This window comes from Catharus ustulatus, chromosome 25, assembly GCF_009819885.2.
Source record: "Catharus ustulatus isolate bCatUst1 chromosome 25, bCatUst1.pri.v2, whole genome shotgun sequence".
NCBI classification, from domain to species: Eukaryota; Metazoa; Chordata; class Aves; order Passeriformes; family Turdidae; genus Catharus; species Catharus ustulatus.
In genome coordinates this window covers 5,503,773-5,523,643 of record NC_046245.1, presented here as the reverse complement: position 1 = coordinate 5,523,643, position 19,871 = coordinate 5,503,773, and the positions used below count along the sequence as shown (strand labels likewise).

At 57.5% G+C, this 19,871-nt stretch overlaps 2 protein-coding genes across 7 annotated transcripts in view; both read right to left on the bottom strand.

The window, feature by feature from the left end:
- Positions 1–1,176: 1,176 nt before the first annotated feature.
- On the bottom strand, positions 1,177–5,739 carry ELF3 (E74 like ETS transcription factor 3). Its single transcript, XM_033080242.1, has 9 exons — positions 5,680–5,739; positions 4,793–4,961; positions 3,959–4,180; positions 3,647–3,730; positions 3,440–3,553; positions 3,227–3,316; positions 2,570–2,686; positions 2,214–2,409; positions 1,177–2,091 (listed from the first exon to the last, which is right to left on the bottom strand). The coding sequence occupies exons 2-9, from the start codon at positions 4,953–4,955 to the stop codon at positions 1,971–1,973; spliced, it is 1,107 nt and encodes a 368-aa protein (XP_032936133.1). The 5' UTR covers positions 4,956–4,961; positions 5,680–5,739; the 3' UTR covers positions 1,177–1,970.
- An 11,624-nt stretch (positions 5,740–17,363) lies between these two features.
- The window catches only part of KIF21B (kinesin family member 21B), a 38,307-nt gene continuing 35,799 nt past the window's right edge, over positions 17,364–19,871 (bottom strand). For 2 of the 6 annotated variants that reach the window (XM_033079932.2, XM_033079934.2), the window contains 4 exons: positions 19,335–19,505; positions 18,654–18,853; positions 18,253–18,262; positions 17,364–17,457 (listed from right to left, as the gene is read on the bottom strand). In XM_033079932.2, the coding sequence (XP_032935823.1) occupies positions 17,365–17,457; positions 18,253–18,262; positions 18,654–18,853; positions 19,335–19,505 (474 nt within the window). In that variant the 3' untranslated portion in view covers position 17,364. Of the gene's footprint in view, positions 18,263–18,653; positions 18,854–19,334; positions 19,506–19,871 lie in introns of all 6 variants that reach the window. The other 4 variants (XM_033079935.2, XM_033079936.2, XR_004420077.1 and 1 more) reach the window with 3 other exon arrangements.

Below are 19,871 nucleotides of genomic sequence, written 5' to 3'. Positions count from 1 at the left end.
CCACTGCTAAAAATGCATCTCAGGCTTTGCAAAGCACCTTTACTGTCTAGGCAGCAAAATCTCCCCTCACCCTCCTGCTGGTGGTCTGGCTTCTTTCCTTAATCCCTCCAGGCAGTGGCTGAAGCCATTCAGGAGGATGAGGCATAGCTTTTGCCTGGGTGTCCCAGACCTGGTCCAGCTCCAAGCTCAAAGGACAGGTCCCAGGGCTTTTCTCTTTGGGGTTGAGCAGGAACTGAGCAGTGTCCAGTGCCCTGTGTGCCCCCATCCAGCAGGTTCTGGGCACCAGCAGAAGGTCAGGATGGCACCAAGACCCTCTGGTGCCCAGCAGTGTTCAGAGAGACTCACTATGAAACCTGAGCACCCCTGAGCAACTCCTGGCTGCCTCACAGCTGGGACTGGATGGGGGAGGCAAGAAGGGGAACACGTGTTTGGGAACAACACAACAAGGTAAGATGTGTTTGGACTGCTCATACTGCCAGGTCAGTGCAGTCCCCCCTCCTGAGATGTGGTGTTCGTGTCACCCAGATCTTGGAAGAGGCCAGAAAACAGCCAGGGTGGAAGATGAGCAAGCATTAATCATACAGTAGTGCCTGTGCTGCCTCTTGGTATCCCTTCATGCCTCCCTGGCCCGAGAGAGGCTAAAGGTCCTCCCACAGGCTGTGACTGGGTATTCAGGTGCAGAGTGTTGAGAGATGCCCCTCCCCAGATCACCCAGGACTTTACATCCCATCAGCCTGCAGCTGGTGAGCTCTGGCTTGGAGCCAGTGCTCCAGGAGAGAGCCAGGGCTAGAATTTCAGAGGGTTCTCAGAAGGGCCAAGGTTTGGGAGTGGGTGTAAGATGCCCCTCCCTGGGTGGCTTTGAGCCAGTCCCATCTCACCCTGAGGAAGAGCCTGTGATCTCAGGATGACCAGGCAGGCCCAGACCACAGCAGCCAGACATGGTGGCAGAGGTTCATGCCATGGGACACGCCTGATCCTCACCATGGGTTTAAGAAAAACGAGAAAAATTACAAGTAGGTACAAAAACCCAAAAAAGCAACAATTTATTCATCTTACATTCCCACTTGAAAAGGAGGAAACCACAGGCACCTGGTGGGTGCCTGGCTGGGTTAACATCCTCTTCTGTGGCTGGCACAGCACCAGTCTGTGCCCTGGGACATCACTTCAGTCCAGCTGAGCATCACCACCTGCCACCACACACCTGTGTGCCCCACAGCACTCACTCTCACGCAGGAACATCTTACTCATGAAAAAATATATCTGTACATTCACTCTGTGCTTTTTTTGGGTCTTACATAAATTAGACGCCACTTTTGGGGAAAAGGGCTGTCTCTAGACACAGCCCAGGTTGGAAATGCAGCATGGCCCCGCTGTCCCATGTCCTCCTCTCACTGAGGACTTTCTGGGTGAAGCTCCACAATGTTCCCATCTTCTCTCAGCAGGTGCCACACTGAGAAGCTGCTACACAAAGGGGGTCTCACCCAACCCACATGCAGTGAACAGGACAGGGGGCTCCTTCAGCATGGCGCAAGCAGTGGGAGGGAAGACCCCACAGCTAGGACAAGCTCTGTTCAGTCACAGGTGACACAGATGTGCTGCTCCTCTACCCAGGCAGGAGGTGGGTGACAGCAGGAGACCTGCTGGGTTCTCACAGTGGGGCTTGAGCTTCTCTTCCCCTTCATCTGTTCAGGCTTTGAAACAACCACAGTCCCCACGGGTCCAACTGGAGGTACGAATCCAGCAAAGGAAGTCACAGTTTGCAATAACCTACTGGAGCCAAAATATTGGCTCTGAACACCTCAGTGCTGGCAGTCACCCGCACACACGAGCGTGCCCATGCAGGGTAGTAATTCCACACGTTGCACGGGGCAGCAGCTCCCAGATACAGCTGCAGGCAAAGGTTCCTGTCAAGGAGCCCGGCTCAGGGCTGGCCCTGAGGGGCTTATCAGACCCTGGCTCATCCAGGACTCCTACAGCTCCTTGTTCCTGTTGAGCACCTCCTCTTCCTTCCAGCCGCTGGAGTTCTTCCCAAACTTGTACACCAGGCGTCGTCCATCAACCCTCTCCAAGATCTCTCGTTTGTAGTAATATCTGTGGGAGACAGAGTGGAATCAGGGCTCTGGATGCAGCCCCACACCCTGAGGAGCTGCTGGAGGGCTCAGGCTGAGCTGTGTGGGGCAGTTCCCCCCCACAGGACAGGATAGGGCACTCACCGCATGGCTCTGCTCAGCTTCTCGTAGGTCATGCTGCTGTTTTTCTTTTTCTGGCCCCAGAGCTGAGCCACTGCTTCCGAGCGCAGGAACTTGAAGACTCCCTCCCTTCGGTCCTCCCACTTCATTAGCCCCTCGTTCAGCTCGGGGTGGATCAGGATGTCCCGGATGAACTCCCACAGGTGGGTGCCTCTTGGGGCTGAAAGAGGAGATTGTAAAGTTGTGAGTTGTAAAGGAGGGAAGCTCCTGCAAGTCCTTGGATCACTATAAACCCCTCTGCCAAGGCCTTTCCTCCCATCATTCCCCATGAAGCCAAGAGGGGGAGGCAGTCCAGGCTGCTGGGCTGAAGGTTCACCTACAGTGCTTGCTCTTGCGGTTCTCCAGGCAATCTCTGCTCTCCTTGCTGAGTTTTCGGGGCCGTCCCCGTTTCCGCTTGCCGTGTTTGCTGTCCCCTTTTTTGCTGCCTGAAAAATGGTCTGTGCACACAAGAAAGGGGCACATGTCAGGCTGGGGAGCACATGCTGGGCTGCAGCCCCCTCCCTGTCCACCCTCTTTTCAGGCCCAGGTGCCAGGGAAATGTCCCCTGACAGCAAGGTCACCCCATTCCCTCCAGCCTCATTCCACCCTCATCCCCTATACTATGCTTAGGGCAGCACACTGTTCCTTCTCCAAACCCTACTGCTTCCTTGCATTCCCGATGTTTCCAGTGTCATCATCAGCTGAGATCAATACCCAACACTGATTTCTGTGACCAGGATCCCTGGTTGCAGTCTTCACCCATCTGCCAGCACCCACCCCTTCCCACCAGGATCACCACTGCCCAGCTACCCCAGCCCATCACCCTGCTCAATGGAGAGAAACAGAAGCACAGCACTTGGGGAAACAGATCTTTTCCTCCTTCTCAGTGAGGATGGGTGTTCAGGTGTTGTCCCTAAACCATTGGCAGGTAGGAAGTGCAGAACTGCCCGGGAGCCAGCCCACCCCTCCCAGCTCCTGTGTGGAAGCAAACAGCTCACCCTCAGGGAAGAGCTTTGATTCTGCAGGGTCGAGGTCGAGGTCACTTCCACCGGAGTCCTGAGAGTTGGGGCTATGGGACATCACAGGCCCTGAGAGGCAAAGGATCAGGGTTCAGACTGCTGAGCATCTGGACGCTTTCCCCCTGGTTCCCACTGCTTCCCCTACCACCAGACTGCTGCAAGACACAAACCCACCCTTGACGAAACACTCACCTGAGACATCAGAGCTGCCTGGGGACAGGGCACCCGGCAAGCAGGTGAAGTCTGTGAAAGGGTTTGTGGGCTTTAAGTCCTCCAGGGAGTCCTTGGCACAGGGATTTCCCAGCTCTGGAAGGGGCAGAGAAGGGAAGAAGGGATTAGCCTTGCTGCCATCAGTATGTGATCCCTGGGGAAAAGGCTTGGCCAGGACTCCTCTCTTACCCAGGTGGCTGGAGTTCAGGAAGGTCTGGGAAGTTGCTTCCTCTTTTTCCAGCAAATCAATGATCCAGTTCAGCTCATCAGATGCTACAGAGGTGAAGGACTGGGATTAGCACTGTCTGTTCCATATAAAGGGGAATACTGCATACTGGGAGCCGAGCCCAGCCATGCTTGGACTCTGGTCTGTGCCCCCACACCCTCCTACACAGCCTCTGCAGTGCCCAGGAAGCAGGAGATCCTGGGCTAGTGGAGGCTTCTCAAACTTTTCCTTCAGGCTGCCAGGCCTGCAGATGAAGGAGACCTTGTTACACTCACTGATCTCATGCAGGCGATCGTAGAGCTCATCCCCCAGGGGCCCGAAGATGAGGCGCATCTGGTCCCTGGTGCAGTGGCACAGCGTGTGCCCATCCATGTTGCAGCAGGAGAAATCGATGGAGCTGGCATCGTACTTGTTCTTCTCCACATGGTAACTGATCCACTCCAGCACCTGCACCTTGGTCCAGAAGTACGGGAGCTCGCTGAACCACTCCGGCTTGTCTGCAGGGAGGGAGAGCAGGGCTCAGGGCAGGGTGGCCGTGCCAGCACCGTGTGCCTCGTGTGGGCTGCCAGTGGCCACTGGACACCTGGTCTGGTCCAGTGCAACCTTGTGGGACACAGCAAGCCCTTCACTTGGAGAGCTACGGGACTAAAGTGTCCTTAGTGCCCTGCCCTGCAGATGGCAATGACCCCACACTGTCCCAGGGCTGGCCTCGGTGCCATTTGTCCTGTTTGTGCTGCCATCCACCCTGCTGTGCTGCTGTGTGTCTCATCCTCCCTGAGCACCATCAGATGACATCCCCCATCACAGAACTGTACTTCCAATCTGCTCCTGTGAACCCTGGCAGCCTGTGCCCTACGCTGTGCTGTGGGAGGAGGACAATTATTCCCCCATGTCCTGGGTAAATCAGACGTGTTCCCAACAGCCATACCTTGTGCCACCCAGGGTGGCACAGCCTTTTGGCCTTTCCCGGGGAAAACTGAGGCATGGTGGGAGCTGCTGACCTGTCCCACTGGGACAAGGACCTTGCAGTGCTCTTCCCAGACAGTGGCACTGCCTCACAGCTGCCCCATGGCTCCCCAGTGCCACCAGTGCCACTCTCCTGGTCCTACCTGTGCTCTGTGCTGGCGGCTGGCTGGCGGGGAAGCTGAGCCCCAGGTTGCTCTCGTCCCCAAGGTGTCCCAGCATGTCCAAGTTTGGCTGCACTTCATCCGGCTGGTACATGGCGCTGATGTAGTTTGAGAAGATGTTGCTGATCTCACAAGATCCTGCCATGGAGCTCTGTGCCGAGAGATGACAGTGAGCCCCCGTGGAGGCAGAGGGACCCAGGCTCACGGCACCTGCAGCACCCCAGCGTCAGGCTGGGTGAGGTCAGGCTGTCCCTCCCTCCTCCCTTCGTCACCTCTCAGGTCACTTCTGCAGAAATATGCACCCAGCACCTGCTGGTTGGGGCTGGGGCCTGACTCACCAGCTCCTCAGGGGCCAGCAGAGAGGGAGGCTGAGCCGGAGCGAACTGGGGACGTGGCGTCACTGCTCGTAACAGCCCTGTCCCCAGCAGCCTGGCCTCGCCCTGCTGGCAGCCAGCAAGGGGTGACACCAAGAAGGTGGCTGGCAGAGAGCAGTGACTCAGAGCCCCTCCGTGGGCACTCCTGACCCCATGGCACGGCTGGCTGCCCCGCTGCCCGCCGCTGTGCCCGCAGCTCCGGTCCTCTCAACCAGTCGCAATAATCACATCCCAATCACAGCCAGGAGGGGACCCAGCCCCTGCTCAGCCCTCACAAAAAGCCAAACTGTCCTGTCCTCTGTACAGACCCTGGGGGCTGGAGGGGAGCTGCTGTCCCGCTGGCCCCCAAAGGGCCTTAGCCGCGGTAGGAGAGCAAACGTGGAGCGAGGAAAGGCCAAAGCATCCCCGCGGAGAGCCAAGGTGCACGGGGAGCAGAGCAAAGCAGCTGTCCTGGCTGAGGGACGTCAACAGGCCTCGGCAAAAAAGCTTTGGTACCTTCTGTGGTGGCAGCTCCGGGAGCGGCGGGTAATCCAGAGAGGAGCAAGGGGAGACGGAGCCCGGCCTGGCCACTAGCCACTGCTCATGGGCCCCGGGAGGCTGGTGCCGATGGGCAAGCCCTGCCCGTGCCTCGGCTTTTATAGCTTGGGCGGCGTAACAATCTGGCAGCCCGAGGGGAATTCCAGCCCCAAACGTTCATGCTCCCAGATCCAGGTGATTTGCATAATATGAACCACCGGGTCCCAGCCCTGCGCTGCCTTGCCGGGAAATCTGGGTTGGCCAGTTTAATCATTGTCAGAGCCCGTGCCCCACCGGTGCCCAGAGTTTCACCCACACTGGCTGTTTTCTTGCCAGGCTCATGTTTGTTTGCTCACAGCAGCAGGTTCACTCAGCTCCTGCAGCCAAAAACACCCCTGGGGTCAGGGCGAGCCCTGGGGCTTAGAGATCCCTACCTGGGGTGTGCCTGCGGCCGCAGAGCAGGACATTGCCCCGGGCATGCACCTGGCCGGGTGGGCAGCCCAGCCCTGGCAGCCAGCAGGTGCATGTGTGCTGCCCTGTGCCTGCAGCACAGGCTTGGATGGCACAGGCACACATTTCCCAGAGCAGGGAGAGGGTCTCAGTGACCCAGCAGGACAAATGCTGGGGACAGGGCATGTGCTGGGACCAGGATCAGCTGGGGTCAGGTGGGGACAGGTGGGGGTAGAGCAGAAACCAGGCAAGTGCCTGAGAATTGCTGCTCTCTCTGTGAGAATGGGTTGATTTTTGCTTGGGGGAGGTCTGGGACAGGCACTGTGACAGCCCCTGCCCTGCCATGTCACACCTGGCAACAGCTAGCATGCATGCTCACCAGGGACAGGTGCCAAGGGACGAGGCAGGGGTGTGGGATGCATTTGGAGAAGTACCTTTGGTGGCTCTTGCCCCTCTAGCCTTAGGCAGGGGTACCTGGAGCCCTTCTGAGGTATATTCCTGCTGAGTTTAGCCCTGTGTTGGCAAGGGAGCCCCAGGCCAGTCCCTGCCAAAGCCCATGCCACCTGCAGACTGAGGCAATCCTGGACACCTGGGAGCAGAGCAGCCCTTGGCATCACACAGATGCCTCCTTGTCACTTCAGGGTCCTTATCACTTCAAACCTGGCAGCACACCACCTCCTGTGACACCGTGGTGACAGACTGTTGCCAGCATGGATACTCCAGCTTGGCACATGAACCGGCAAGGGCAGGGTGGCTTGTGTCCTGTCCCCCATGTCACATCCCCCATGTCCCATCCCCCAGGCCCAGGAGGTACTGGGTCCCAGCAGCTGATCCCACCCCAGCCTCATTCCTCCACAGCACAATCACAAGTGCTGAGAGCTGTCAGACCCTTCCTGGCCACAGCATCCCACAGGAACATCCCCGTGCCAGGGAGCAGCCCCAGCTGCCACAGGGCAAGCCAGGGCCCCCAGGGAAAGAGCCTGACCGTGCATCCAGCCAGAGCTCGAGCCCAGGGCACCCCTGTGCCTGGGGACCTGGCTGCCCACTCGGAGTGGTTGGAAAGCTGCCCCTGGGGGAGGTTTTTCCACCCACCACTACACTGCAGGTGTCCCTGGAGCAGGGTGGGACATGCCAGCATTGCGCCATCCCTGGGCCACCAGCCAAGGGGTGACGAGGTGGTCATGTGGCCGTGGGGAGTCTCCTGCCCTGGCCATGTGCAGCCCACCCACCCACAGCTCTGCCCAGGACAGGGAATCCAGTGGCTGCCTGGCAGGGCTGTGTGACACAGACCACCCTGAGCACCCCCTCTCCGGGCCCCCCTTCCCTGCAGACCTCAGGGAGGCAGCACAGCCAGCCCAGACAATGCCACCATGGGAGAGGGGCTCCCAGTGGGTGACACCCTCAGCCTCCAGTGTGTGCTTGGCATAACGGGAGCCCTCCAGGTCCTCCTGTGGCTCAGTCTGCCCCTTCCTTCCATTTGGGTTTGGGAATCAGGAGGTCAGTGGATCTGAGCTATCCTCCCCAACCCCCTGCAGCTTTCCTGCCTGCAGGAATGCCCTTCCTGCACCTTTGTCCACTGATGTGCCACAGCCTGGGCCCTGTAATGGGCCCTGGGGAGATCACCATGGGCAACACTCTCTGGAGATTCTGAAACACTGTGCTGGGAGCTTGGGAGGGCATAAGCCTCTCTTCAGGGGTCCCCATGGACTCCCTAAAGCCATGGTCACAGCACAGTGCAGAATGGTGCCCATGGGACCCTCCCCTGCCCAGAAGCAGCCACAGCCCTGATGGGCACAGAGCAGCCCATCCCTGAGCCTGAGGAAGGGTGGCACAGGGCTGCCAGCATCTCCCCACCAGAGCTGGACCTCCCAGGGCTGTGTCCCTGCTGTCCCCTTGCTGCCAGCCCAGTGCACCTTTAGGCATGTGGGGTGCATAGCACAGGGTGCTGCCAGCCCAGGCTTGGCATCTTGCTGCAGCAAGAAAGAAGTGGCCATGAGTGTGGTGTGACATGGTGACATGATGACTGGCAAGAAAAGGTGTCTGTGGTGCCGTGCATGGCTGAGCCACCAGGTGGGAGCAGGATGCTGTGATGTCACCTGCCCTGCCAGGGGAGCTGGGCTCATGGCACCCCCACGTTTGAACCCAAGGCTGGCACCTGCCCTGGCAGCCCCACAGCGGCTGTTGGTACAGAGGCTCAAGGTGACACAGGCCACAGGCTGAGGGTGGTGCAGGGCACAGTGCTGAGGGCTGGGACACCTCTGGGCACTGCCAGCCCCCAGAGACACCTCAGAGCTGGCCTGGCATTGCTCGGGACTGCAGGCGTGTTTGAAACCCGGGCTGTCAGGGCAGGGGGAGCCCAGGCAGGGGCAGGGACCGAGTCCGTCAGTGTAGGGTCGGTGTGGGCACAGCCGGGGCTGGCTCGCTGCTCTGTCTCACCAGTTCAGCCAGAGCTGGCTGGAGAACAGCGAATGGAGGCTGCAGGAGCTGAGCCCGGCCCTGAGGGGTTGCAGCTGCGGTCGCTGTCCCCCTCCCCACCCTGGAGGAGGCAGCACAGGTCACCTCGGGGGGCTCAGCAGGCACCGCACACTGGCACCGTGTGTGTCACACATCCCGCACCGTGTCACACATCCCCACACCGTGTCACACATCCCCACACCGTGTCACACATCCCGCACCGTGTCACACATCCCCACACCGTGTCTCACATCTCCACACCGTGTCACACATCCCGCACCGTGTCACACATCCCGCACCGTGTCACATATCCCCGCACCCCAGCCCTGCCGGCCCCACCTCCCAGAATCTCCCCCCAAACCTCTCACCAACAGGACCCCGCATTGCCCCAATATCCCCCCACCCCACAGGGCAATGCAGGGCACCCAGCACCTCCCGTCACCCCTAGCAGGACCCAGCAGCCCTCCTTAGCCCCGGCAGGACCCTGCCCACCCCCAGCCCCTCCCCTGAACCCCGGCAGGACCCTGCACACCCCCAGCCCCTCCCCTGAACCCCGGCAGGACCCTGCACACCCCCAGCCCCTCCCCTGAACCCCGGCAGGACCCTGCACACCCCCTGCACACCCCCTGAACCCCGGCAGGACCCTGCCGACCCCCAGCCCCTCCCCTGAACCCCGGCAGGACCCCCCCCCTCCCGTGTCCCCTCGTCGCGCTCCGGGCGCTGCGGTCGCGCAGCCAGCGCTGCCCCCTGCCGGCAGCCTCGCGACACTGCCCCTTCCCGTTCCTTCCCCTTCCCCTTCCCCTTCCCCTTCCCCTTCCCCTTCCCCTCCGATGCGATGCTGCAGGCTCAGGGATGCTCTGATCCTGCAGGGGTTGGCACTGCAGTTTAGAATCATGGAAATGTTAGTTGGGAAAAGCCCTCCAAGATCAAGCCCAACCACTCCCCCAGCACCATGTTCACCACTCAACCATGTCCCCAAGTACCATACCCAGTGTTTTGAACACTTCCAGGGATGGTGACTCCACCACTGCCCTGGACAGTCTGTGCCGAGGCCTGACCACCCTTATCCAACCTGAACCTCCCCGGAACAACCTCAGACTGTCCCCTCTTGTCCAATCTTCTCCCAACCAATGGGAGTATAGAATCCCAGAATGGTTTGGGGTGGAAAGCACCTTTAAGGACCACCACATCTAATCCCCTGTCGTGGGGAGGGACACTTTCCACTCCATGGGGCAGGGCCAGCAGGGCTGCAGCCACAGTCCCCCCTCCCCATGTAACCCCCAGCCCCTGGGCCAGGCACATGGGGACAGGAGGGGATGGGAGGCTCCTGGCTGTACCTTCCCCTCCTCAAAGCCATCTCTGTGCTCCATCCCTTCATGTCAAGAACATTTTATTTGCAAAGACAAAAAGGCAAGAAACAAACACAGCCATTGAAAAACGTACAGCAGGAGACCACAATAACTTACACTATTTACAGGAACACACCAAGGTATAAAACACACGCACACACCTCGTGCTCTGACAAACCCAGACCAGGGCCAGGCTGCACAACCCCCACAGAGACACCTCCAGCCTTCAGAGCAGCTGGCCTCTGGAAAAAGCTCTGAGTGTGAAAAGGCATCTGCTGTTGTGCTCCTTGTGCAGAGGAGTGATGGAGCAGGTGACACAGTGCTGTAGCTGCCCCAGCCTTGCATGGGGCTGGATTGGGGGTCCCAGGCCAGGAGGAGCAATTGGTAGGAACCAGGGCAGTGTGACAGGTGAGGGGACAAGCCCTGGGGCAGGAGGAAGGTGCAGGGCTGAACTTTTCTGGGAGTCAGGAATGTGCTGGCCTCTGTCCCAGTTCCAGCTGGAGCACCTGGAGGGGCTGGGGGTCCTCGTCCCTTCCCAGAAGGGTGAGGGGGGCTCAGGACATGCAGCCTGCAGGAGACAGTGAAGCTCCAGGGAGCCTGTGAAAGCAAGCTGGAGCCCTGTGCTTGGCAGGGATCGTACCTGGACTCTCTTCAGTGTGGGGCAGGGGAAGGACTGGTGTGGGGCACTGGGAGAGCACCGTGGGAAGCAGGCACTGGTTTTGCAGCACCAAGGCAGGAGGCAGCAACTGAGACCCCAAAGCAGCTGTGCTCAGAGGTGATGGGGAGGAACAACACCCCTAGGGGGGACAGGATGGGAGCCCAGAGCTGCCATTCCTCACAGCTGGCCAGCCCACCCTGTGTCAGCAGAACTGTGGGTGACAGGGAGGGGACAGTGCTCAGGAGGGCTCACAGTGGTTTGGGGATCCAGTGCTTTTAGGCTCCTCTTGTCCACCCCTGTTGTGCAAAGCTCAGCTCTGGGGCAGCCCTGCAGAGGCTGGAGCTGGCCCCTGTGTGCTGGGGGTGAGGAGATCCCCAGAGCAAGAGTTAGCCCTGGGGAAAAAAGCATAACCCAGCAGCTTGAGGAAGGACTGCAGGTATGATCACACCCTTGTCACAAATCAAGGCGCCAAGGGCAAAGAAAAATGAGGTGCAAAGGCAGCTCCAAATTGTCCCTGCCCTGGAGGGGCTCTCAGAGGGGCTCTGAGACCACCAGAGGGGACTCGAGTTGTGCAGCTGGGCCCCTGAGCTCAGGGAGCAGCCAGCACAGTGCAACGGGATGGAACAGCTCACCCAGGGCCACTGGCAGGCAGAGCCCTCATCCCAGCCCTCCTCCTCCTCAGCTGTCTCAGGCCATGGTCCCACCTGAGCTCTGAAGGGCCAGAGCCCAAGGGCCACCCCTCCTAGACCCAGCAGCCTGTGGGACCTTGTGCTTTCCTGTTTGGGAGGACCTGCATCCCAAACTGATGGTGTGGCTCAGAGCTCCCCAACCCCCTGGCCCAGGGCAGCTCCCAGCCTCAAGCAGGGCTGAGCTGGGGGCTCCAGGGCCACCCTTGGTTTTGTTCAGTGCCTGGGACTGAATCTAAACACAACTACATTTTTTGGGAGTGAAAAATCCAACATCACACACCAGAATCAGCTTCTCACAGACCATGCTCAGCTTGAGCAGAGGCTTTTACAGCACCAAGTCCTTGCAGCCCTGCAGCTGCAGCAGGCTCTGGAAAGTGGTGGCTGGAACCAGCCCATGCCAGCAATGTGCTTTGCAGACATTTCCCAGTCAAGAACTTCATCACATCCACAGAGAATATCTGTGAGAGCAGGAGAAGAAACATGGGCTGAGCTGAGCCTTTCAGAGTCCCCTTTCCACCCTTCCATGGGATAAGATGGGAGCCACATCCAGGCTGCCAATCAACCAAATAACCAGTGGCAACACCACAGATCCTCAGACCAAAATTCCTCTAGAAATGGGAGCAAAATCTCGGTGTGGCAGCTGCACTGGGGAATCCCACTGCAAAGGTGGGAGCTGGCAGTGCAGGGGCTCCAGCCCTGCTGCTCTGCCCAGGAGGGCACAGGGGGTGGCTCAGACATGCGGCAAGGTGGGACTGAGGCCACCTGTCCCCAGGATGAATTCAAGTGTCAAAACCATAACAATAATTAAGAGGGGGAAAAAAAGTCTACACCACAAACTCCCATCCCCAATACAAAACCCAATGACAGCACCCAGCTTGCACCGTGAGGTAGCTGAACCAGATCAACAGCCGGGAAATCAGGAAATGCTCTTTTGCATGAGAAACATCAACCCACACAGGTACTGAGACCTGCACACACACACACACACACACACACACACACACACACACACACAGCTATGGGATCACAGCACCCCTGTCCTGGTTCCAGCCAGGACAGAGTCAATTCTTGCAGTAGCCAGGAGGGGATGAGCCAGAGCCCAGAGGTTCCTCTGTGCCACCCTCATCATGGCTGGGGCAGGGGGAAGGGAGTCTCCAATAAGGGTAGTGTGCACTGTGGTGAGCATTTTGCATGTGATTTGCTTTCTTTTGTACACTTTTGTTATTAATATTGTTGCTTCTAACTTTTTTTTTATCTCGTTGCTGTTTCCAGTCAATTGTTCCCATCTCAACCTGTGATTTTTTTACCTTTTGTGCCTTCAATTCTTCTCTGCATTCCACCACAGGGAAGGAGGGAGGTGGGGGTTGTGGCAGTGGGAACCCTAAATTGGGGACTACCATTCCTAAAGCACAAGAGCTTTTTTTTGGCATCCAAGGTAGGGCTTGAACCGTTGAGGTAACAACAGATCTGCCCAGGGTGGGTTGGAAACAAATTTGATCTGAACATTTTCTGTATCAGGTACCAAGTCAAAATGTTGCTTGGTCTGCCCATGTGGGTACCTAGCCCTGTACATATTTCTGTATGATCCCATCCCAGTGCTCTGTCTCAGAGCTGAGAGAGGATCAGGATTGTTCTGTTAGTTTATGACACAATAACATCAAGGACAGTGAGGGTTATCTGGGATATGTCTTGAGTGCTGCTCTTCTACCCCTACCTTGGTCAGTACCTTTGGGAATCCATTAACAATCATAACAGCCTGTGGGGGAACAGAGGAGGATTATTTTCTCCAGTCTTTCACTCACTTTTCCTCCTTGAGGCCTGTTAAAATAGCTTTTGAAGTTCTGAGTTCCCTTTCAGATGGTAAAGAAATCATGTTTTTGCCAGGTCTCCTTAGTGGAGTCCACATAATCTTTGGAGTCAAGAAAGGGATTTCTAGGGGAGGTTATTCAGAGATCTGCCCTGATGGGGAACAGTCATGACTGGCATAGAATGGGGGAGAAAATGAGCCACTTTTGGGAGAAATTCTCTCCTCCAGTGGTTTGGAAGTGTCCCCATGAACAAGTACTAGATGCTGTAAAAGTGACAGAGCATTTGCAAGAATGCTGTGGCAGTTCCAGTGAGGAACTCATTGCAGTGTGGTGGGCCCTGGTTAGCATTTATCAGACAGTGCTTTTCACTGGACAGAACCCTCAGGGAGAGGAGGAGGGAAGCAGAGAACACAGCCATGGCCACTCAAACTGCAGCTGAACACAGCAACAACCCAGGCTGGCAGCAGCCACCCCTAAACAGAAGAAATGCAAGATGAAATCAGCTTGCATGGAGAGGGATAAAGAGGAAGCAGGATCCTCACAACAGGAGGAAGAGGCAGGGCTGGAGATAATCACCCAATCCCTACCCCAGGGGAGCTGAGAGGTGAAGAGATTTCAGCTGCCAGTCAGGTCAAGCCCTTGGTGACCCAACTGCTCCAAGGCTGGGACACTGCAGCCCACATCATGGAACTGATGGAAGTGAAGCCAAGAAACTGGGATGGATCCCTGTTCTGGGGTGTGGGAGAGGAGAGGGAGAGGAGAGGAGCTCAGCCTCTGGAGGCAACTCCTGTCAAGCATGAGGGAAAGGTATTCCCTCAAGGATGGAGCAGTGCACCCAAGCAGATGGGACACCAAGGAGAAGGTGCCAGTCCTGAGGGAATTGGCTGTGTTAGAGGGAGCCCCTGGGGACTCCAATAACCAGCAGTGCCCTGTATCTGCAGGTGAGGCCCAGCATACACACTCCACGTGGCAGGAGGCTGTACAGAGCACAGGCTCATTGGCACAGATGCCAACAGGAGAACAAAGTGTTAAAGGTGACTCCCCAACTCTGATGATGAACATCATCTTTTTTTCTTCCTACCAAGCTGTGTCTCAGCTGTGTAAAGACTGTCTAAGACTGTGGACCAGCCCATGGACTGTGGACTGAGGAAATGTCCCTTGTCACACCAGTACAGTCTCTGCTGTTGGGAACAACTGCCCCTCTCTTGAGAGAGAGGGGACACAGCACAAGGCAACCCTCAGTTCTACCTGCACAACCACAGAGAGGACAAGAGGAAATGGGATGGAAAACCCACCCCTGCCCCAGCAGCATGGGTGTGTGAGCTGAGAGGAAAAACAACTGCAGGAAATTCTTCAAGGATAAATGCCACTGCAGTTTCCACTGGGCACATGCTCAGACAGAATTAAAGGGATAACATCACTCCTGATCCTCCTGAATGCACCTTCAGTTCACATCTGCAAGAAGTAAGCAGTGAGTACCATGACATTAAGGGGCCCTGCCTCCAGCCAGGTGGGGAGAGCAGCAGTGGGCTCTGTTGGACTGTGTGGGTCCAAGGCTGGCACAGCAGATCCACAGGAGTGTAAGGCTTTACACACAATGGACCCTGGTGCCATTGAGATAGCTGGGGCAGAATCCATTTCTTCTCTTCTGGAGTGGTCAATTCTGGTCACTAAAACATGGCTGCAGTCAGGTCATGGACTCCAGGGTGAGCATTCTGCATGTGAATCATCCTCTCTTTTGTATACTTTTGTTATTAATATTGTTGCTTTTTACTATTTGTTTTTATCTCACATTGCTCTTATCTCAACCTATGTTTTTCATCTTTTGTGCCTCCAATTCCCCTCTCCCCTCTGCTGGGGATGGGGGTGTGAGTGGTGCACAGTTTTAGTGGGAGCACTAAATTGGAGAATGCTATTCCCAAATCAGGACACTCCTCACTTCAACCCCCCCTGCCTCAGGACACCAATGCCCCAGCATCAGCTCCCTCCTCCATGGGCTGTGAGAGACTGGACACAGCAGCAAGAGGCTCAGCATCACCCAGGACTGGTCACTCAGCCCTGGAATGCTGAACAGCACTTAGAGCCTGCACACAGGAAGGTATTGGTGGCAAAAGGCAAGGCAGGTGTGACCCTAGGTGCCCCAGAGTCCCCTTCAGCGATGGCAGCAGGGGGCAGAGAAGGCTCCAGGGCAGGCACTGGAGATCCCAGAGCAGACAGAGATTCACACACCACACCAGGCCACAGCCAAACACTCTGGCAGACACACACAGCCCCTCCAGCCAAGCAAAGGATAAACCAGCTGAGGAATGAGTGCAGAAACCCTCTCCAGGACAGGCTGGGGGGGACAACACCTCCTGCAGACCCCCAGAGCCCCATGTCTGTGTGCTGCTGTGTGGTGAGGTCTCTGTGCATTTTCTGTGCACCTCAGCTCCACAGGTCACACAGCATGGCTGGGCACCTCTCCTCAACACAGTCATCAGTGCTGGCTGGGCAGGGCTGAGCCACATGCACAGGGGAGCAGTGACTGTGCAGGGCAGGGTTACACACACACACACACACACAGGTACCATTTACCCTCCAACAAGGCAAGCCAGTAGGATGGAATTTTCCCAAAAAAAGGCAACCCCCCTCCCCCACCAAATCAATAGAAATACTCCTGTCTCTCATGACGCAGAGGAATCCCCTCACTCCAGCCAGAACACTTCGAATCAGGGCTGCTGGCACATGCCCTGGGGCTGCTCAAGGTATCACCGTGGTTGGAGAGAGCAGAGGGGAAATGGTCTGTGCTTTATGGGGCAGGTCCTGGAGCCCCTGGCCTCCAAGATCCCAGTTCAGTGCTGGTGGGATCACACAGAGAAATCCTTAAATTTGAGTTCAAGTACGCTTCTTCTGTGACAAAAGGGAAAGGAGAACGTGTGAGGCAAGAACACCCATCCTGGGGTCTCCTTGGCCATCCCACAAGAGCCCTGGGTGACCCAGGGCAGGACAGAGCAGGGGATGGTCCAGTGGGCCACAGGAGAGATGGAGGGAAGCTCCAGTGTGAGACCAGGGCCTTACCAGCCCCCCTTGAACAGGAGAGACAGAGGAAAGAGCCTGTAGAATGTGCATCCTTGGGGAAACACTCCTGGTGGAGCCCCCAGACCCTCGAGGAGATGAGATTGTGCAAGATCATCCACTGCAGGATTGTTCTGGAGCACAGGGGGAATCAGGGGACTTGTGCAGATCAGTGTGTGCAGTCCCTCCCCCCTCTGCTCCTGCCACAGTGGACTCTGGCTGCTCCTTGCCTTGCTGGGTCCTCTCCATCCTTGGATCCATGTAGGCCCAGCCTAAGCAAGCTCCAGTCCAGGCAGAGGTCTGAGGACAGAACCTAAGGGAAGGACAGACAGAGCCACAGCAGCAGGGTGACAAATCCAGCCTTGGCTTTTTTGCCCTGTAACCTCCATTCTTGCTTCATTTCTCCATCTCAAGGGGGTTAACTCGCTGCAGGAACCCAGCACAAACCCCTGATGGGGGTCATGATGTCCAGAGCAGGGCTGAGCAACTCTTCCCACTGCAGAGCAGGCTGGGCATGTGGGGAAGAGCCCAGAGCCATGGGGCAGTTGAGTTTACAGCTGGGGTTTGGAGAACATCCAAGGGAACTGCAGCAGGTCTGTCTGGACATTGTCCAACAGAGATGTTCCCAGGCTTGCTGTGCCTCACGAGATGGGACATGGCAAAGGAGATCGAGGTGCACCCCTCTGACCACTGGGGACAGGTCCACAGAGGATAGGGAAGGCTGGGAGTACCAGGAAATCCTTCTGTAGTTCCCACAGCAGAGGTGTCTCACAAGTAATGGCTCCAGAGAAGCACCCTCTGTGTCGTGGTCCTGGCCAGCAGCCACCAAATGTCCTCGTGGAGTGGAGGAAGACTCCTGCAGGAACCAGCCCAGGAGCAGTGCAGCAGAGGCCACGTTAGCCCACAGGGGCAGCAGGAACTGGGTGTCTGAGGAGTCAGGGATCTCTGACCCCAGAGTCGTTACAGCAGGATGGGTGAGAGGAGAGATGAAACAATTCCTGTTCACTGGAGAACCATCCAGAAACCTCAGCAGGAGGGCAGGTGGAGCTGCCCCAGAGCTGCTTCCTCACAGGAGCTGACAGTGCTCAAAGTACCAGATGCAGCATTGTCCACCCCGTTGGGTCAGGCACCAAGAAATCCCTGTCCTGGGCTGAGCTCCTGGAGATGACTGAGTCCTGATAGCAGGGGAGGCACCCTGACCTTCACCCTGCCCCCACGCCTTCCAGTCTCTCTGCAGTTCCTAGTTTGACCCCGCAGGCAACCTCCTCCCACTCCAGAGCTTCACTGTCAAGTCGCTGAGGAACAAAGGTGAGAGGGACAGCATGACCCAGGGGTTGGGGCAGGAGCCCCACAGACACTGCCCCACAGGCACTCCCTGTCCCCCCCGTGGCAGCATGCAGCCCCCCAAACTGCCAGGCCCTTTTCTCTTGGCAGGAGGGTGATTGATGCACTTTGGGGAGAAGGCAAGCCCGATGGGGCTCAGCCTCCAGCTCACCCCACTGGTGACAAAGGGAAATGGTGACCTCCAGGGCTGACCCCACACCAGGACTCCTACCCGCCTCGAATGAGCTCCAGCTAGGTCCCAGCAGTGACATCCAGGGAGCTGCTTTGCTCCTGGGGCATGGGCTCATTTTGGGGTGGCTGTGACTCCCAACCCACTATCCATGCAAAGGCACGGGCAGGCAACTCTGTGGGAAGCCATGGCCAAAGTAGATGTGGGCACTTGGCGAGGAAAAAAAAACCAAAAAGCAAGTGAAACCAGGGCAGGGGTGTGACTGGGAAAAGGGGGTGAGTCCATTCTAACAAAGACTTATCGAGTGGGGAAAAACGCAGAATATTTCATACCGTGAAGAAGCAGCTCAGACCAGAGAAAAAGAGGGGGGGAAGAGAGAGGAGCCAAAGCAACAGTGAGAGGGACAGAGGGGAGGGAGAGATGGAGAGGAAAGGGAAGGAGAGACAGAAGAAGAGCATATGAGCAAGAGAGTCAAAGAGCAGGAGGGTCAAGGCAGACTAGTAGCACGGCCCTTTATGGCAAGGACGCGTCGTGGAAGGCAAGGGGTGAGCCCAGGCACGTAATTCCATAACTTTACCCGGCAGTCGCTGTGGCACAGATGGGAGGTGGGGAGAAGGAGAGGCAGAGAGAGACAGAGAAAAAGGAAGGGAGAAAAGGGACAGGGTCGAAAAGAGGATATCAGAGTCTTGCTGCTGAAGAGCTCCCCGAGAGCAGCAGACAATGCCCAGCCCCGAGGGAGAGGGGTCCCTGCATGGGGAGTAACCCAGGGATGGGCAGGGACAGCTCTTGGTGCTGCAGTGGGCAGGCCCTGCCATGGGCAGGCTACAGTGGGCAAAAGGAGATGATGGAGTAGAGGGACTAAAAAGCTGAGATTCCCTCCCCGCTCCCCGTTCACCCAGCACACCCCCCAGGCCCAGGTGATGGCTCAAACCCAGGGTCTCCCTTCCCAGGGGCCGTGGGGCAATGCCCGAGGCTCACCTGGAGGCAGTGAAGATGTGCTTGGAGTTGGTGCAGATGGCGTTGATGGGGCTCTCGTGCCCCTTGATCTCCCCGACTGGGGAGAAGTTGTCCACGTTCCACACCTTGATGACGCCTCCTCGGCAGGCACTCAGCACCATGGGGCGCCCGGGGATGAAGGCCAGGGCACACACCCAGTCTTTGTGGGCATTGGGGATTTGCTGTAGGCACAGAGCACAGGTCATGGCCAACCTCACCTGCAGCACCACAGGCAGCCTCACACACCCATCCTGGGCAGCTGGGTCCTGTCTCAGGGAGCTCAGCCCCTCACTGACACCCTGGGACTGACTGGGACTGTGGAACTGGTGATGCCCAGTAGGAGCCAAGGGTATGGGCTCCAAAGTCAGGGCTTGGTTTCTCCCTTGGGAAGGACACAACAACCCAGAATTCAGGGTGGAATACAAGCCCCCACACTGTGAACTGATGCCACAGCCTGTCTGATGGAGAGCCAGCGATCCCAAGGACCCGGCTGGACAAACCAATGGGGCACAGCACACCCTTACCCACACACAGCCCAGGACTGGGAGTGCTCTCTGGTGAGCTCCTCACTGGCATTAGGTACCTGGACAACCCCCAAGCCCCAGCAGCAACCCCCCTCTGCCCTGTGTCACCACAGGACCCGTGCTCTGCTCCCCTCCAGACCTGGATTAGTTCCTGCTGCTCCAGATCCCACTTCTTGATGCCGTTGTCCCTGGAGCCGCTGAAGAGGACATCTCCCTGGATGGCCAGGCACTCAATGCCATCGTAGTGAGGGGGCTCAAAGTTGTGAGTGGGGCCAATGTTGCCCACTGTGCCCTCCATGATCTCAAACACCTGGGGAAGAGCAGCAGCAGGTAACAGATGGCACTGGGGACACAGCTGGGCCTCTCCTGGGGAGTTTGGCCACCGGCCTCTGCATTCTAGGCTCAGAGCACCTAGAATGATGCTGGAAACAGGACTGAGCATTGGCTCCTGGAGGCTTTTTGGGGCTGAGGGTCCTGCCACAAGCAGAGGAGATCTGCCACCAGGGACAGCCTCACTCTGCTGCATTTTCCTCATGGTGAGCCTTCACACCCCTGAGGAGCCAAGCTGACAGCTGAGTGGGATCCTGTCTCACCATCTCACCACCCCTTCTCTCTTCCCTGCTGACAGCTCTAACTCAACCTGCTAAAACCTGAAAGGAAGGGACAGGCTCCTGCT

Excerpts from the sequence above, each read along its gene's own strand:
- ELF3 (XM_033080242.1), bottom strand. The coding sequence starts at position 4,955 with ATGGCAGGATCTTGTGAGATCAGCAACATCTTCTCAAACTACATCAGC. Across the intron at positions 3,317-3,439 it reads AGGCAGCTCTGATGTCTCAG|GGCCTGTGATGTCCCATAGC; the intron begins GTGAGTGTTTCG and ends TTTGCCTCTCAG. Across the intron at positions 2,687-3,226 it reads ATCAAAGCTCTTCCCTGAGG|ACCATTTTTCAGGCAGCAAA; the intron begins GTGAGCTGTTTG and ends TTGTGTGCACAG.